General features: G+C 43.1%; 2 protein-coding genes across 2 annotated transcripts; both read left to right on the top strand.

Moving 5' to 3' along the window:
* The first annotated feature begins 242 nt into the window (after positions 1-242).
* LOC139372714 (otospiralin-like) lies at positions 243-3773 on the top strand. Its single transcript, XM_071112506.1, is given in 3 exon segments — positions 243-320; positions 2167-2191; positions 3580-3773. Coding segments are annotated over 3 exon segments (297 nt in total).
* An 8629-nt stretch (positions 3774-12402) lies between these two features.
* LOC139372524 (augurin-A-like) lies at positions 12403-18308 on the top strand. The gene is made up of 4 exons (XM_071112256.1): positions 12403-12592; positions 14319-14366; positions 14941-15101; positions 17724-18308. Exons 1-4 carry the CDS (start codon positions 12403-12405, stop codon positions 17871-17873), a joined length of 549 nt encoding a protein of 182 aa, XP_070968357.1. The 3' UTR covers positions 17874-18308.
* Positions 18309-18630: the final 322 nt, after the last annotated feature.

Here is an 18630-nt window from a genome sequence, read left to right as displayed (position 1 = left end):
AATCTGAAATGTACCTTCAAAATGTTAAATGTAGCTCTTAGTCCTCCTGCTTGATTCAAACCTACTTTGTTGTGTCGTTCTCTGGCACAACTCCTCTCCCCAAGATGAACCTTAAGATGGTACAGAAAGAGCAGAACTCTGTGTGTGTGTGTGTGTGTGTGTGGTGGGGGGGGGGGGGGTTGTGACAATTTCTCACAGGTTGTGGTTGTGTTTCTGTCTGCGGCCTACCGCCGTGCAGAACCATGCCTCGTCTTTGTGTCTCAATGCTGCTCTGGGTCGTCCTGCTGGCTCTCTCCTCTCTCTAATAGGTAAGTCAGCCTGTTAGGACTCCACAGTGGTGAGAGCCTCCGAGCCTGTGTCATTTTCATCAGTGATAACGGAAGGCAACCATGACGGTCCGGGTGAGTACAAGACATCTCTTCAACGTCATTTGAACCTGTTTTGTGCATTGGATTGTGAGGTGTACTTGGATGAAACTCAAGTCTGAAGTGGTGGCGGCCTCTCTTCAATTCATCTCCAATATCCCTGTGGGCTGATGGGAAAGAACTGAGAAAAGAGAAGTGCACTACCACTCTACTGGGTTCTCTGCTCTTTGTGCTATAAATGGATAAGAGGAGATGGAGAGAGGAATCCTCCACTATTGAGATGTTGAATGTTACATCTGAATGAGACTGTTATTGGCCTGCTGTTGTCTCTTACTGCAGTCTGGAGCAACTCTCAGAAACCGTCAACTGGAACTAATTACCTTGGAGATACAGTTTGTTTCCCCTGAGGGAATGTTGTCCATTAGTTCACTAGGAATGTAACCTTCTGACATTTCAACAGCCGGTACAGTCAACAGCAACACATAAGACAGGTATTGATTATAGTGTTTTTACTGGGTTTTGTCTCGATGCACCAAATATGAAGTTTAGTACTCAACATATCTCTTTACATTGTTTATAGTCAAACATTTTTCTGTCAACTTGGATTTTATTGTGGAATACGAGGAGAAAGTTTTGAAGGTTTTTCTTTCAACTGAAACGGATGCCCTCCCATGATATACAGTGTTCTTTGTATTGGTATAAGGACCGTTGGTACCGTTTCTTCAACAACACACCACAGTACTGTATATTTAATTGAATAGAGCTTCTTCCTGCTTGCCTTGACTACATAATGCATGTGCAGTATTGGCTATTCAGAGACATAAAGCTTTTGTCACAACATCACTCCGAGATATTTGATTGAGTGGACATGGCGTTGTTCTGATGAAAAGCAGCTGGTTGTGGGTTATGTGGGTCAGAATAGACCAGTCGCAGTTCATTCCCTTCTTTCGCTTTCTCTCTCCCTCTTTTGTTTTCATTGAGACGGTAGAAGTACTCCACTGTGTGCCTACCTTGCTTAGCTCTCTCTAGTCTCTGTTGACCAAGCTGAGCGTTTATCTTTCCCCTCCTCTATGTATCCTCCCAGACCTGGGTCCAAATACTATTCAAGACTTTTCCAATACGTTTAGCGTTTGCTTCGGTCTGCCTGGAGTGCCAGATGGGCAGGGTTTGTATTTTTCCGACTATTCTATTGGTTCTATTGTGCCAGGCAAGCTCAATCAAGCCCAGATAAAGTATGTTGAAATGTATTCAAATAGTAGCTGAACCCAGGTTTGTGTTTCTCCACTGGCCTTTACTTACTTCTTCATTGATCTGCTGCGACCTTCCTATCCTCTGAGGAGATTTAATAAAGGCTGTGAATGTCTGAATGTCAGAGCAGTCCAGGGCCAGGCGCAGCACTTAGCAGTCAGCCGCTCCATATCCTCTTCATCCCCTGTTTTCCACCTCGCTGCCCCCATCTCCCTCTCTCTGTCTGCAACACCCCCGTCTGTTAATCTGCTGCTGCCTGCCCAGCGTTTTGGGCAATGTCAGAGATAGAGACAAAGATGGAGGGGGGGGGGGGGGGGGGGGGGAGTTGATAGACATAGATTTTAAAAAAGCACTCCTCAATCCTAGTGAGAAAGAGAGATTGGTACAATGAAATCCACTTTAATACTGAGAACACTAGCTAGACTAATTCACTTGATCTCTGTTTTGTCACAAGTCACCCATCAACAGGGCTGTGTGAGTCACCATGAAGGCCCATTGGGTGCCTTCAGTATGAATAGTTATTGTCTTTTCTCCCTCTAACGCAAGGGCTGAGGAAACAACCAGAGAAGATGGCAAAGGTGAGTGTGTGTTACTGGGAGATTGGGTAACCAGGGGTTACCAAGATGGGGTTGGATTCAATCAAACCAACTCTAGCAATGTTAATTTCAATATGTTGAGTTGTGCAACTGTAGCTTGAAGACATACACTGAGTGAACAAAACATTAAGAACACCTGCTCTTTTCATGAGACTGACCAGGTGAATCCATGTGAAAGCTGTGATCCATTATTGATGTCACTTGTTAAATCAGTGTAGACGAAGGGGAGGAGACAGGATAAAGAAGTATTGAGACATAGATGGATTGTGTATGTGTGCCATGTAAAGGGTGAATGGGAAAGACAAACAGGTATGGTAGTAGGTGTGAGGTGCACTTGTTTAAGTTGGTCAAGAACTGCCATGCGGCTGGGTTTTCCACGCTCAACAGTTTCCCGTAAGTATTAAGAATGGTTCACCGCTTAAAGGACATCCAGCCAACTTGACACAACTGTGGGAATCATTGGAGTCAACATGGGCCAGCATCCCTGTGGAACACCTAATAGAGTCCATGCCCTGACAAACTGAGGCTGTTCTGAGGGCAAAAGGATGGGGGGGTGGGGGGGTGCAACTCAATATTAGGAAGGTGTTCTTAATGTTTTGTACATTCAGTGTATGTACACACACAGCAAGAGGCCAGGAGAGAGGTCAGAGGGACAGATGTGAGAGAAGACTTCCTTGGTGCCGCCACACTACATGGTGGTGTTCAGTTATCATCATATTTCTATAGTCTCTCACTCACACCGTTGTTATGTTTGAGTTGGGAGCTGTGGAGTGTTGTTGTCCCAGCCTGCTTTCCCAGCGTGTACCTGGCCCTCTCTCCCATCACCCCACAGTGGGAGGCCCATCTCTGGGCCTAGGGGATGTCCGGAGCCACTCGCTCCAGACTGGTCTTTAATCAACCATAAGCCTGAGATGCTCAACGGGGGCTTTGGTTTCAATTCGAAGACAAGACGTTTTTTACAAGGTATTATATTGACTTTGGTTAAAGGAATGCGGCTTAAGCTCAGGTTGTAGTGAAGGGGTGACAGAGAGGTGAACACGGAGAAATGAACGGGGCTGCTATGGTTGGTGTAGCAGGGAGGAAGGCTGGGAAGTGGGAAAATTGCAGTGTAGATTTTCCCATTGGTGAGGCAGACTGCCCTTTAGCAAAGGTTCCGTACGGTGGTTCTATCAATGTCACAAACACACATGTATAATCAATGAATACAGATTGTGTATTACACTGAAAATAATGTATGTAGTAAACAGCTATCAACATGTCAAGTTGTGTCATGTGTCCAGTCTTAGTGAAGTGCAGTATCATTCACTCAACCTCTGATTGGTTCCCTTTTGACATCCTCATCCATTCTCGTGCTCTCATTGGTTTTCCAGCAGCAGATGTGGGGCGTGAGAAGCGCAGCATGCCCAACTGGGCTCTGACCACATCTGACTTCTTCGGCTGGGTGGAGGCTCTGCGCGAACATGCTGGTTATGAGAAGATTGAAGACCTGTCCAGAACCTTCTGGGCTCACTTCCCCTCCGCCAGCTGCCTGGGCTATGAGCTGTCCGACCCTGACGAGGAGTGAGGAACCACCACAACAACAACAACAACATCGATGTATATAAAAACCGGTGTAGGATCAGTTTAGCCTTTTTTAGATCCAAAATAATAAGAGTATATGGATAGGGGGGGGGGGGGGGACCTGAGCTTAGATCTAGGGCCGTATCAAGAGACTCAGAGTAGGAATGCTGATCTAGGATCAGGCCCCCCTGTCCATGTAATCTAATGAATTGTGATCTAAAATTAAAAACGGATCCTAGATCAGCACTCCTACTCTGAGACGCTTTATGATATGAACTGGAACCAACCAAATTGTATATAGAGGCCTACTCTACGTCCTCAGAGGACCCTGGAAAAGACATATAGTGACACGTACCTCTGCATGGAGGTCATCTGATGCTCAGTACTGTATGTGTGATAGACAGAGAACACATGTTGACACCAGATCAGGTCTCTCATACACTTGACTTTGCCTTGTTTTGTGTCCATGAACAATAAATCTGTATGTGTTCTGTGTGTGAAACCGCCTTTCTACGACCCAATTAAACTCCCAGGGCCCTGGATCTTTACTTCTTGTGAAAAGTCTGTTTCTTTAAACTTGTCTTGAACAGCCGTTGCATGCAAAGCTCTCCTCTCAGAAGATGTGCTTGGTGCACACGTTTAAAATTGTTAAACAATTGATTCATGGAAAAGTACAATCGTGCAGCAGCTATCAACATGTTTGTCTGTCAGAATCCTGGCTTGCTTAAACCTACTACTCGGGTCTAGTTTCCTGAACACAGATTTTGTTTATTCTTGAACTAAAAACAACTTGCTTAATCCGTGTAATCGTCCCTATGCAAATTCACATACCAGAGATGTCTGTAACTTACTATTGCGTGATTCAAAGAGCAGTGATGTGGATGTGTTTGAATTCTCCAATTAATTTTTTCCCTCTTCATATCTGTGTGTTCTTTCCCCTGGCAGGCAGCAACTGCATGTCATGCTGGCTGAGAGAGATCAGAGAGAGGCAGCGAATATGAAATACTGTGTGGTGGCAGGGCATAGGGCATGCTGTGTAGTGGCCTGTGGTGGCAGGGCATGCTGTGTAGTGGGGTGTGGGTTGATCATGCAACATGGGGGGAAATTTGACCATGAACACACACTTTAAAGAACAAGCCCTCCCCCAGTTGCCATGGTAACAGATGGACAGAGGGGATAGGTGGATGTAGAGATGGTGTCAGGTTAAGATGGTGTAGTGTGTATCATCTTCGTAGATACACAGTACACCTAAACACTTATCTACGGCTGACAGCTCTTAAGAAATCACACACCAAAGGAGCATTAAGATGCTGTGTGTTATGTACAAATCTCATGAAGCGTGACCTTTCTCCTATTTCTCAGAATCCACCCATCTTAAGTGTTAGTTATTCCCCCAGTGTGTGTGTGTGTGCGAGAGAGAGATTTTCGCCCATCTCTCTGACTTCTCTTTGAACCCTGTTTCACAGCAAAGACCAGGCCTGCGCTGAGTGCAGGTATTCCTTCCTCTCACAGGATCACAGACTGATCCTCTCACTCTAAGGGTACGTGCCAGGCAAACCATTCAAACTCCAAGGTTAAGGTGTGTTCCATCCCAGTTTATAATGCTATTCACAGATTATCACATGCTAATCACAAGGGGATTGTCCCCTGCGTGTATGTGCGTGTATGTGCCTTACAGACAGAGGGGTCTGTCGTGTGACTCTCATGCAAGCCACATGCAAGCCACAGCAGCTGAGTTCTCTCAGTGAGGAGTCAGTCTGCACGCTGACAGATGTTTGCCATAGCGTCCTGTCAGTGGGTGAAGCAGTGGCTCCCTGAAAGCCTAATCTACCATTAACTGAACATCCCCCACAGAAGGATGGCTTGCTTTGAAGCACAGGGAAATACTTTCATTAATTTCATCTTGCCCTAGTAAACAATGGAATGTGATCAAATGCTTGCATTGGTAAATGTATTGGATCTAATTTACTAACAAGGTAAAGAGAAATATTTGATCTCATAGACAATGATATACAGTGGGGAGAACAAGTATGAGAACCTGCAAAATCGGCAGTGTTTCCTACTTACAAAGCATGCAGAGGTCTAATTTTTATCATAGGTACACTTCAACTGTGAGAGACAGAATCTAAAACAAAAATCCAGAAAATCACATTGAATGATTTTTAAGTAATTCATTTGCATTTTATTGCATGACATAAGTATTTTATACATCAGAAAAGCAGAACTTAATATTTGGTACAGAAACCTTTGTTTGCAATTACAGAGCTCATACGTTTCCTGTAGTTCTTGACCAGGTTTGCACACACTGCAGCAGGGATTTTGGCCCACTCCTCCATACAGACCTTCTCCAGATCCTTCAGGTTTCAGGGCTGTCGCTGGGCAATACGGGCTTTTAGCTCCCTCCAAAGATTTTCTATTGGGTTCAGGTCTGGAGACTGGCTAGGCCACTCCAGGACCTTGAGATGCTTCTTACGGAGCCACTCCTTAGTTGCCCTGGCTGTGTGTTTCGTGTCGTTGTCATGCTGGAAGACCCAGCCACGACCCATCTTCAATGCTCTTACTGAGGGAAGGAGGTCGTTGGTCAAAATCTCGCAATACATGGACCCATCCATCCTCCCCTCAATACGGTGCAGTCATCCTGTCCCCTTTGCAGAAAAGCATCCCCAAAGAATGATGTTTCCACCTCCATGCTTCACGGTTGGGATGGTGGTCTTGGGGTTGTACTCATCCTTCTTCTTCCTCCAAACACGGCGAGTGGAGTTTAGACCAAAAAGCTCTATTTTTGTCTCATCAGACCACATGACCTTCTCCCATTCCTCCTCTGGATCATCCAGATGGTCATTGGCAAACTTCAGATGGGCCTGGACATGCGCTGGCTTGAGCAGGGGGACCTTGCGTGCGCTGCAGGATTTTAATCCATGACGGCGTAATGTGTTACTAATGGTTTTCTTTGAGACTGTGGTCCCAGCTCTCTTCAGGTCATTGACCAGGTCCTGCAGTGTAGTTCTGGCCTGATCCCTCACCTTCCTTATGATCATTGATGCCCCACGAGGTGAGATCTTGCATGGAGGCCCAGGCCGAGGGTTATTGACCGTCATCTTGAACTTCTTCCATTTTCTAATAATTGCGCTAACAGTTGTTGCCTTCTCACCAAGCTGCTTGCCTATTGTCCTGTAGCCCATCCCAGCCTTGTGCAGGTCTAAAATGTTATTCCTTACACAGCTCCCTGTTCTTGGCCATTATGGAGAGGTTGGAGTCTGTTTGATTGAGTGTGTGGACAGGTGTCTTTTATACAGGTAACAAGTTCAAACAGGTGCAGTTAATACAGGTAATGAGTGGAGAACAGAAGGGCTTCTTAAAGAAAAACTAACAGGTCTGTAAGAGCCGGAATTCTTACTGGTTGGTAGGTGATCAAATACTTATGTCATGCAATAAAATGCTAATTCATTACTTAAAAATCATGCAATGTGATTTTCTGGATTTTTGTTTTAGATTCCGTCTCTCACAGTTGAAGTGTACCTATGACAAAAATGACATACCTCTACATGCTTTGTAAGTAGGAAAACCTGCAAAATCGGCAGTGTATCAAATACTTGATCTCCCCACTGTATATATTTACCAACAGACTGGTAGCCAATTAGTGTGTATTAAAAACATATGGTACATTTTGTGGTCCTACGCTTTGCTGTAGGGGATTTCTTTCTTGTGAACAATTTTATTGAGTATATTAATAAATATTGGGATTGAGGCGGACAACAGGCCTAGAGGTGAGTCTTGTTGTGTCCTGTGTTTTTTATTTACTTTTGGTATACTGTCTGTACACCGCAATAAGAAATAGACCAGTAGCTGTTCCATGTCTCCTAGGGACAAGGATAAAGATGGTTTGTCTAATCTGGAATAGACACTGATACATTTTTACAATGTCACACTAACAAACACATCATTCCTTGATTTGCAATCTGCAGAGAGGGTCAATGAGGTATTCAACACAATAAGAGAGCACATTGTTGCCTTGCCTCCTGTCCCCATCAGCACTGAAGAGAAAGAGAACTGATGGTAATATATCCAATTATTGATTTCACTTATAATGCCTTTAACAGCTCTCCTACCTTCAGCAGAGACCAGACAAGGGCGAGGTTGCAGTATGTCTTAAACGTGGGGGTGTCATCTTGGTTGACCGTCATGTTTTGGGAGATTCCTGAGTTTGCGTCTCAAACGGCCACGTGTTCCCTTTATTGTCCTATGGGACCTGGTCAAAAGTAGGGACATTTTTTACTAGTACTAGTCAAAAGTTTGGACACAACTACTCATTCAAGGGTTTTTCTTTATTTTTTACAATTTTCTACATTGTAGAATAATAGTGAAGACATCAAAACAATGAAATAAGACATATGGAATCATGTAGTAATTAAAAAAGTGTTAAACAAATATTTGTATTTTTTCAAAGTAGCAACCCTTTTCCTTGACAGCTTTGCAAACTCTTGACATTCTCTCAACCAGTTTCATGAGGAATGCTTTTCCAGCAGTCTTGAAGGAGTTCCCACATATGCTGAGCACTTGTTGGCTGCTTTTCCTTCACTCTGCGGTCCAACTCATCCCAAACCATCTCAATTGGGTCAAAGTCAGGTGATTGTGGAGGCCAGGTCATCTGATGCAGCACCATCAATCTCCTTGATCAAATAGCCCTTACACAGCCTGGATGTGTGTTTTGGGTCATTGCCCTGTTGATAAACAAATGATACTACTACCACTAAGAGCAAACCAAATGGGATGGCGTATTGCAGCAGAATGCTGTGGTAGTCCATGCTGGTTAAGTGTGCCTTGAATTCTGAATAAATCACTGACAGTGTCACCAGAAAAGCACCCCCCACACCATCACACCACCTCCTCCATGCTTCACGGTGGGAACCACACATGAGGAGATCATTCGTTCAGCTACTTTGCGTCTCACACAGACACGGCAGTTGGAACCAAAAATCTCAAATTTGGACTCATCAGACCAAAGGACGGATTTCCACCGGTCTAATGTCCATTGCTTGTGTTTCTTGGCCCAAGCAAGTCTCTTATTATTGGTGTCCTTTAGTAGTGGTTTCTTTGCAGAAATTCCACCATGAAGGCCTCTGATTGACGCAGTCTCCTCTGAACAGTTGATGGTGAGATTTGTCTGTTACAGTGGTGATTTTAGCATGTACATTTTTTTTATTCATGCCAGCGTTGACACTACACTAAACAATACAACACTAAACAATACATTAATTGCACTATAACAGCGACAAGCGGTACCCACAAACTGTTAAAGCTGTCCCAACAGCAGAGGTTTCTTTTCAGGCACCATGGAGTGAATCCTTACCACCGCTACACCTGCCTGGCAGTGGAGCCTTGTCTGGCAACGAAACAATTCATTCAGTCTCATTGACTGCTTGTTTAAAAAACCTAACTGATACGGCTGACTTGCTTAAACAAATGTGGTTTCTACTGACAAGTGAGATGTACAAACCATGGCATAAGGGAACAATGAGCGGATAAGAGACATTCTGTAATTTCAATTAAGACATTAATGAGCGAGCGACGAAGGACAAAGTCAATATAACTAACTATATGTTCAGCACTTTTGAAATGTACAGTGACAGAATGCAAAACATGGGCCGCTCTTACAGTATTTTCCCTGTACACCAAGTCAGATCAAGGGGGCATATAAGCAGACATTGAAACCTCTTACAATATTAGATGACATTTCTCAAAAACAGGTTATGGGCTACGTGTGCAGCACCACCGAGTCAGAACAGTAACGAGCGAAATTAAGAGGTGAAAATAGACCAAATTATTAAGGTGAGGCACATGGGCTACTAACAACTTACAACACAACATACACTGAGTATTACTTTCTTAGCTACAGTATTCATATATCCCTGGCATATTACATCATCATTTATGCAGCAGCATACAATACATTTTTTCGACTCACCTTGTTGTGCTGTGCTCACTTCAACATGAAGGTGGCGCGGCGGTTTTGTCATCAAAGTCTGTCATTCTCTGACGGGAACTCTGGGGGAAAAAAACACACAGCCACTCCATTGAATAGCAGGCTACTGTTACTAATTGCTTTGCACTGCTTGCAGTTAGCCACGGATTCCTTCCAAACAACTCAATCTTTATGTTCAATGGCCGATGAACACCGATACGTTTTATCTATAATTTCTCTTCATTTATTTCTCTTCATATGACAAGGATTAAAAAGGATGTGCTAGTAGATTGTCGACTTGATTTATGATGATGACTGCTAGCTAAGACTTTGAAAGTAAGATGTTGACATGATCAGTCCAATCAAAGCTACTGTACATATAACGTGATTTGATGTCATTCTATCTGTGGCCAATGACCTTGAGCCTTCTTGGATGGGCACTTCTAATGTAACTCTATGGCAGAACCCAAGGGGAAACATTTTTAGAGCTTTAACCTTAGACTTAGGGGTGATGTACTGTCCCATGAGTGACAGAAAACTGAGCCAATCAGGCGCAATACTTTGTATTTTCTGCTGGCTTGCCTCACCACCACAGAAAGCACTGACCTAGGCTGAATTTTGGAGATGCCTTACTCAAGAAAGCAAAAAAGAAACCATGTTTGTATTTTTACATTTTTTAAAAAGATGTAACCAGGCAAGTCAGTTAAGAACAAATTCTTATTTACAATGACAGCCTACCAGGGAACAGTGGGTTAACTGTCTTGTTCAGGGGCAGAATGACAGATTTTTACCTTGTCAGCTCAGGGATTCGATCCAGCAACCTTACCGGTTACTGGCCCAACGCTCTAACCACTAGGCTACCTGCCACCCCAGATGTGGCTTTATTTATGCAGCTTTAATTAAACCGTTTTTTTTAATATTGTTATATTGTTTTCAAACAGGTGGGGCCCTGCCTGACGATCCTCATAAGAGACTTCATAGCGATTTTGCGACTGCACTTGAAGAAACTTTCAAAGTATTTGACATTTTCTGCATTGACTGACCTTCATGTCTTAAAGTAATGATGGATTGTCGTTTCTTTTCTCTTATTCGAGCTGTTCTTGCCATAATATGGACTTGGTATTTTACCAAATAGGGCTGTCTTCTGTATACCATCCCTGCTTTGTCACAACACAACTGATTAGCTCAAACACATATAGAAGGAAAGAAATTCCACAAATTAACTTTTAACAAGGTACACCTGTTAATTGAAATGCATTCCAGGTGTCTACCTCATGAAGATGGTTGAGAGAATGCCAAGATTGTGCAAAGCTGTCATCAAGGCAAAGGGTGGCTATTTGAATAATCTCAAATCTAAAATATATTTTGATTTGTTTAACACTTTACTTCGTGTTTCCATATGTGTTCTTTCTTAGTTTTAATGTCTTCACTATTACTCTACAAAGTAGAAAATAGTACAAATAAAGAAAAACCCTTGAATGAGTAGGTGCGTCCAAACTTTTGACTGGTACTGGGAAAAGGGTGCAGAATTGGAACAATTTGAAATCAAATGTACTGCCCCCTACCTGTGTAGAGAGGACTAGTCTCCATGATCTTGGGGCTTCAACAAACTTTAAAGTAAGGAAATGAAATTCAAAAGTTTTTTTTTTTCTCTCTGTGGGGATGTGTTTTTTCATGTTCAGAAACATCTGTCCTTCCCTTGAGATATTTTGCTCTTTCTGCATGGAAACATGCCCCAGGGGGAAACTTCCTTGAGTTGTGTTCCATAAACATGGTCCCGGATTTGTTGATTGCAGCATCATGATGCAATTTGTTAAGTTACTACTTGGTCTGAAAAAAAGCACACAGGAAAACTATCATTTACTGCCGACTATGTGGAGGAAATATGATATGGAGGTTTTCTGCGTTGTCTTTGAGGACATTCTTCTGTGTTTCTATGACATCATTGATCAGGCTTGGCAAGTTGTTTGACAGTTACAATTCCCACTTTCTGTGTAAAGACAATTGACAGAAAAAACATCAGATTATCTCAGTAAGAGAAAGCACAATATCTTAAACGGACACTACTCTAGATGTAGTAATGGATAGTCCCAAAAAGTCCATTCTCTATCATTTTTAGATTTTTTTATTTAACCAGGTAAGTCAGTTAAGAAGAAATTCGTATTTACAATGACGGCCTTTCCCGGCCAAACCCTAACCTGGACAGCACTGGGCCAATTGTGCTCCGCCCTATGGGTCTCCCAATCACGGCCTGTTGTGATACAGCCTGGAATCGAACCAGGGTCTGTAGTGACGCCTCTAGCACTGACATGCAATGCCTTAGACCGCTGCGCCACTCGGGAGCCCTAAACATAGTTTGTTGAAAGTATCTGTTGATTAGCAACTGCCTCAGATGGTTAGGGCTAGGTTTAGAATCAGGGTTAGGGTAAGTGTTAAGTTTAGGGCTAGGATAAGGTTGTGGTTAGTAGATAGTTAGTTGAAGTGTTACTAATAGCTTGTAGACCGTCTGTAGAGTGTCTACAGATGGACTATCCAAATAAAGCATTACCCATCCAACAAACATATCACCCACACATTGAATGAGAGAGAATGACCGAGTGCTTCTGTTTGGCTGGGTCTTCCTTTTACGACATTCCTGAACCGGCACAAGCAGGTTTTCTTCCAGGGAGGAATGTTTGTTCTCTGGGCCTGTGGGGAGACTCCTGCTTCCACTGCTCCTGATTCTCTTCCCGCTTCTTCTACCCACTGCTTCCTGAAGCTCAGAGAGACATCTGGGACAGAGACGGAGACCATGGCTTTCCACAACCTCTGTCTGCAGGTTCTACTGCTAACGGCCTTCCTCTCCTACTGCGCTCACTCAGGTAAAAACCCTTCCGTCACTCACATTCATATTGTACATTTGTGATTGAGTGTACTCACAGACCAATCACATGTATACTGTAAATTTGCAGGTTGATGCATTCAAATGTAGTATGTTGCCACGTGACAAAATTGTTACGTAGAATAGAGATTTTCGAAAAGGGGGCCTGCACGCCTGTCTCAATATTTTTCCCATCTCACTCTTTTTCGAAATTGCTGAGATCGGCCAAGACTGGATTTTTTTCTTCTCCTTGAGGACAAGTGTGACGTCTGGTTTTGAAAGAGTTCAGTGGCTATTCTATCCGCCTTGTAGCCACCATCTTGGATGCTCTGTAGGAAACTTCGATTTTTGAAGCTCACAGGGAGAAATAATAATGGTTAGAAGAGAGGGAGAAAAAAAGGAGAAGTAAAACCAAGAGAATAGCAAGAGGGAGGGAGAGTTTTAAAAAAAAGGGGGGGGGGGGGGGGGGAGAGAGATGGATTGAAGTATTTGTGTGTGGAGGACAAAAGGAGGTCAAACCAAACCACAGCTCCTGGAGGGAGGATTTCACACCCTCGTGTCACATTGTTTGTCCGTGAATACCACCCTCCTACCGTCTACTGTCTGCTAGCTAGAGGAAGAAGGTCTCTGCTCACTACCTCTCTAACCGGCCATCAAACCCCACTGCATTTAAAGAACTACATTTACACAACACGTCCATGACCCTTTACACTTGTGGGAATGGGCCTGTATGGATAGGGCTACATTGAAATGTTTCTGACAGAATAAATATGCAAAGCCTATGCATAACCATGGTAACAATTGAAAGGGAACAGTTTGGAGATAATGGGAACATGATTAGACCAAAATTGGGCACACCTGACATAAGACTGAATCCAAACATTACACTGTTGATTTTATGTCCATTTTATTGTACTTTTCCCCATATTTGTTGAAAACGAAATCCGAAAATACTCTGGATATATTCTGTAAGATGATGATAATGTTCCTGGAGAATGTGGGGTAGGTGCAACATAAGACGAAACCATTTAAATGGTTTGAGTGAGAGGTCTAACTGGTTCCTAAGCAATTTCAATGCACTTTTATGACTCAAAGAAGAGTCTTCAATTATATGTTATTGTTTTTTTTTAGCTGTGCCATTGAGGAACTACAGCAAGCATAGTTGTAGTTGTTTCGTTTGGAACACAACCCTGCAATCACACAATTACCGTTGTTGTTTACGCAATCCTCAAACGATCCATTCTAAATCTCAATCTGGGTCAGGTGGGCATGATTTAAAAGTGTGTTCTATTGCCAACATGACTAGCTAAATTATAAAATATGATCATTACAGTGTTAGGCTTTCACAAGGCAATTCAGAGAAGCAGAATTGTGGTGCGCATTGAAAGGAGTCAAGAGTGCATTCGGTGGGTGAGGTTACAATGGCAAATGTTCTTCAAAATAAACAAACAGGCTCACCGCCCAAAAACATCCAGCCAACTTGACACAACTGTGGGAAGCATAGGAGTCAACATGGGCCAGCACCTTGTGGAGTCCACGCTCCGACGAATGAAGGCTGTTCTGAGGCCGAAAGGGGGTGCAACTCAATACAAATATGTTGTACGCTCAGCGTACGTCTTTCGTAATAGTGATATAACAGTTAATACAAACTGATGCAATGTTTAGATCAAGTACAATATATCTGCTTTGTCTTTCTTTAACCTCTTTTGTCTGTGCGTCTCCAACAGATGGCACAGCGGAGAGCAAGCTCCACAGACTACTGAAGAAAAGAGATGGTAATATGGATTATGGCTGTTTCTCACAGCTGAGGCTACACACACACTGACTACACTGAGCCACACTACATCCACATATGTCTGCGTCATACACGCCAGGAAAACAATTCACCTTTTTCACTCGCTTAGTTAAATAAAGGTTCAATAAAAATGTTTTAAAAAAAGAACTTTATCGACAAATCCACCTCAGGCGGTAAACTTTTCACACTTGTCTAGCTTGGAATAGCCCTGTCAAGTTCAGACAGACCTCCACACACGCAGTCCTCTGTGGGATCCGTGTCTGGATTGATAAGTGACAGTTTCAGATGATGATGCCTTTATGAGTCTTATAAATAATCTAAAGACACCCGTTGATATTTATAGAGTGTCGCTGATGCAGCCTTAGGCTCCTCTCCTGTCTGTCCTGGCTACTGCTAGTCGGTCAGAACCACTCTGTCTCTCAGTCACTGACAGCTCCCCTGCTCCCTGCACACTTCCCCCTGCCTCCGACCCTGCTGTGGGCAAACAGGTGTGCTTATTGACTTCTTTACATCCTCAACTTGTCCCTTAACCTCTCCTGCCTGTATTTCCGTAGTGGGCGGAGGTATGAAGCCTGTGGGGGTAGCAATGACCCCCTCCAAGGCCAAAGAGTTCCTGACCTCCCTACGGAGGCCCAAGAGGAACATCTGGGACCGCAGCAGGCCAGATGTGCAGCAATGGATCATGCAGTTTATGCACATGGGTTATGACGAGGCGGTAGGTGCACTGCACACTGCACCCTTCACAATGCACTGCACTCTGCACACACATATGCTTTACCCATTGGTCAGTAAAACATTCCTACAGTCCTTACAGTAATCCGATCTAGTAAACTACAACTGCAGCTTATACTATCATGTATTATAAACTGGGTGGTTTGAGCCCTGAATGCTGATTGGCTGACAGCCGTGTTATCTCAGACCGTATACCACGGGTATGACAGAACATTTATTTTTACTGCTCTAATTACGTTGGTAACCAGTTTATAATACCAATAAGGCACCTCAGTTGTTTGTGGTATCTGACCAATATACCATGGCTAAGGGCTGTATCCAGGCACGACGGAAGAACAGCCGTTAGCCGTGGTGTATAGGCCATATACCACACCCCCTCATGCCTTATTACTTAAATATACAATTCCATGTGATATTACAAATAACTGACTTACAGGAAGAATGTAGAGCACAGTACAAGCACATTCCTATTATGTTCCTAGTTCCTTGTACCTTTAATCTAATCTGAATTATTTCCCTTTAATATGGTTATAGAACCTCTGATTATTTTTCCATCCTTGTATAAGTCCCATGGTGGCATTTACAGGAATGATAGGTGAACATATGAAAAGGTCAGTCTCTGTGTTTGTTTCAGTCTCATAGAGGCTGTACAGAGACATGACTTCCCGTCTACAGCAATGTCTTAGCAACACAACGCAACCACTCCGCCATCCAGACAGTTCTATTAGAAAGTGTGTGTGTGTGTGTGTAACCTCTCTCCACTGTCCAGACAGCTCTATTATAAGGTGTGTGTTGATATTTTTTATAACAGTTAGCGAAGCTGTGTGATTGGGTTAATGTCGGTATCTGTGACACCTGTCTCCTAGCGGGCTCAGCAGCTGCCCCCGTGTGCGTGTGTCAGTTCATCCCAGCTCCAACATCAGTCGATGAGGGGCCATAATATTATTCTCACATCTGCGGCCATCGTCCAACAGTGACAGACCTGTCCAAACCGTCTCGCCACATAAAGCCCCCTGACTTCAGAAATGCCTAATAGAAAACGTGTCAGTTAATTATTCAAGACGAACGTGAGGTTGCCCTCTAACGCCAGTCATACTCCAGCTCACACACACCGTCCCTTCCAAAACCACATCTATTTAAACATGTTTACACTACTTTAGGTTGATTTCCCACTGGTGTCATACATTATATACTCTACCGTTCAAAAGTTTGGGGTCACTTAGAAATGTCCTTGTTTTTGAATGAAAAGCAAAAAAATTGGTCCATTAAAATAACATCAAATTGATCAGAAATACAGTGTAGACATTGTTAATGTTGTAAATGGCTATTGTAGCTGGAAACTGCATTTTTTAAAATGGAATATCTACTACGTACAGTAGGCGTACAGAGGCCCATTATCAGCAACCATCACTCCTGTGTTCCAATGGCACGTTGTGTTAGCTAATCCAAGTTTAGCATTTTTAAAGGCCAATTGATCATTAGAAAACCCTTTTGTAATTATGTTAGCACAGCTGATAAATGTTGTTCTGATTAAAGAAGCAATACAATTTAGACTAGTTGAGTATCTGGAGCATCAGCATTTGTGGGTTCGATTACAGGCTCAAAATGTCCAGAAACCAAGTAATTTCTTCTGAAACTTGTCAGCCTATTCTTGTTCTGAGAAATGAAGGCTATTCCATGTGAGAAATTGCCAAGAAACTGAAGATCTCGTACAACGCTGTGTACTATTCCCTTCACAGAACAGCGCAAACTGTCTCTAACCAGAATAGAAAGAAGAGTGGGAGGCCCCGGTGCACAACTGAGCAAGAGGACAAGTACATTAGAGTGTCTAGTTTGAGAAACAGACGCCTCACAAGTCCTCAACTGGCAGCTTCATTAAATAGTACCCACAAAACACCAGTCTCAACGTCAAGAGGCGACTGAGAAAAAGCCATATCTCAGACTGGCCAATAAAAATAAAAGATTAAGATGGCCAAGAGTACACAGACACTGGACAGAGGAACTCTGCCTAGAAGGCCAGCATCCCGGAGTCTCCTCTTCACTGTTGACGTTGAGTACTATTTAATGAAGCTGCCAGTTGAGGACTTATGAGGCGTCTAACACAACATGCCATTGGAACACAGGAGTGATGGTTGCTGATAATGGGCCTCTGTACGCCTATCTAGATATTCCATAAAAAATCTGCTGTTTCCAGCTACAATAGTCATTTACAACATTAACAATGTCTACACTGTATTTCTGATCAATTTGATGTCATTTTAATGGATAAACAACAGCATAACACGTGCTGTTATTTCAAAAACAAGGAAATGTCTAAGTGACCCCAAACTTTTGAACGGTAGTGTGTATATATATATATATATATATATATATATATATATATATATATATATATATAAACTTTGGATCAAAGCATCTGCTATGATATTATTTTATTGTATCTCCAGTTGTCCTTGAGATGGATCTCTCCAACTACAGCTGTCACACAAATACACACACTACCTCTTCTAATACCTTGTCTATTCACTCTCATTCAAACAAGTTCACGAGTCTTCTAGCTTGATTTCATTAACGTTTAATCTCTTGCTGTCTATCCATCCCACAGAGGCTTGAGACTGACCTGTCCTACTGGATGGACCTGGCCCGGTCGTCAGACCAAGGTCGCCAGCACCATTATGACGAGAACGCTCCCATCGGGCCCCAGGACCCCGATTCCTACAGACACGGCGCCAATGTCAATTATGACTACTATTAATTGGCCCACTGTGATTTACTCAGCTTCTCTGTCTCAACATAAAAATCACATGAGCGTAAAGGGATAGTTCTGATATTTTACATATTAAGATATGTGTTCCCTTCCTGAAGACTACTTCAAAGGAAGGAAACAAATATGTTATGTAAAATCGCTGAACTGTCCCAATCACATAAGTGATTCCCTCTTCTTCCTTCTGCAACTTATCCCTCTGATGCTATTCTGCACACCTACAGTAATGTAGCCTTCTCTGTAATGCAAGAAATAGAGCTAAGACATGCCTCTCCCAGACTATGGATTGGGTTTCACTGTCTCTACTTTGTATCCTTTGCTGTCTGGGAGATTGAGACCTGCTGATGTACATGCTGTGATGGGACCACAATGCTTTGGGTTGATCTGTCTGAATAACTAAATAAAGACAGTCAAAACCTTTAATAATTCATGACTCTTGTACATGTTGTGTCCAGTGTGTGGTGAACCAGCAGACCGTACAGATACAGGCAGTACCTCAACCAGCCTGTAGATTGGATGCCAATCTGTCCCTAAACTGACGCAAAAAAAATGAAAACATTGTGGTAGCATAATGGCAAACGGGGGGCGACACAGCAAGCTGAGGAGACGGCAGCCCCAACCACAGTCAACAGTTTAATGGAAGAAAAAGAGAAGAGAAACTAGGGAGTGAGTGCTATCCCTTCTAACCTGTGGTTTGTCCCACTGAGTTAATGCTATCCGGGATCCTTGGGATGGCCCTACCCTAAAC

This window comes from Oncorhynchus clarkii, chromosome 18, assembly GCF_045791955.1.
Source record: "Oncorhynchus clarkii lewisi isolate Uvic-CL-2024 chromosome 18, UVic_Ocla_1.0, whole genome shotgun sequence".
NCBI classification, from domain to species: Eukaryota; Metazoa; Chordata; class Actinopteri; order Salmoniformes; family Salmonidae; genus Oncorhynchus; species Oncorhynchus clarkii.
Note: the sequence above shows the minus strand (reverse complement) of the source record. Positions and strands in the feature narration are given on the sequence as shown.

Bases quoted from the DNA above. Each gene is read 5' to 3' on its own strand.
- LOC139372524 (XM_071112256.1), top strand. From the start codon at position 12,403: ATGTTTGTTCTCTGGGCCTGTGGGGAGACTCCTGCTTCCACTGCTCCT. The intron at 12,593-14,318 runs GTAAAAACCCTT...CGTCTCCAACAG, and splicing joins CTCCTACTGCGCTCACTCAG to ATGGCACAGCGGAGAGCAAG. The intron at 15,102-17,723 runs GTAGGTGCACTG...TCCATCCCACAG, and splicing joins ACATGGGTTATGACGAGGCG to AGGCTTGAGACTGACCTGTC.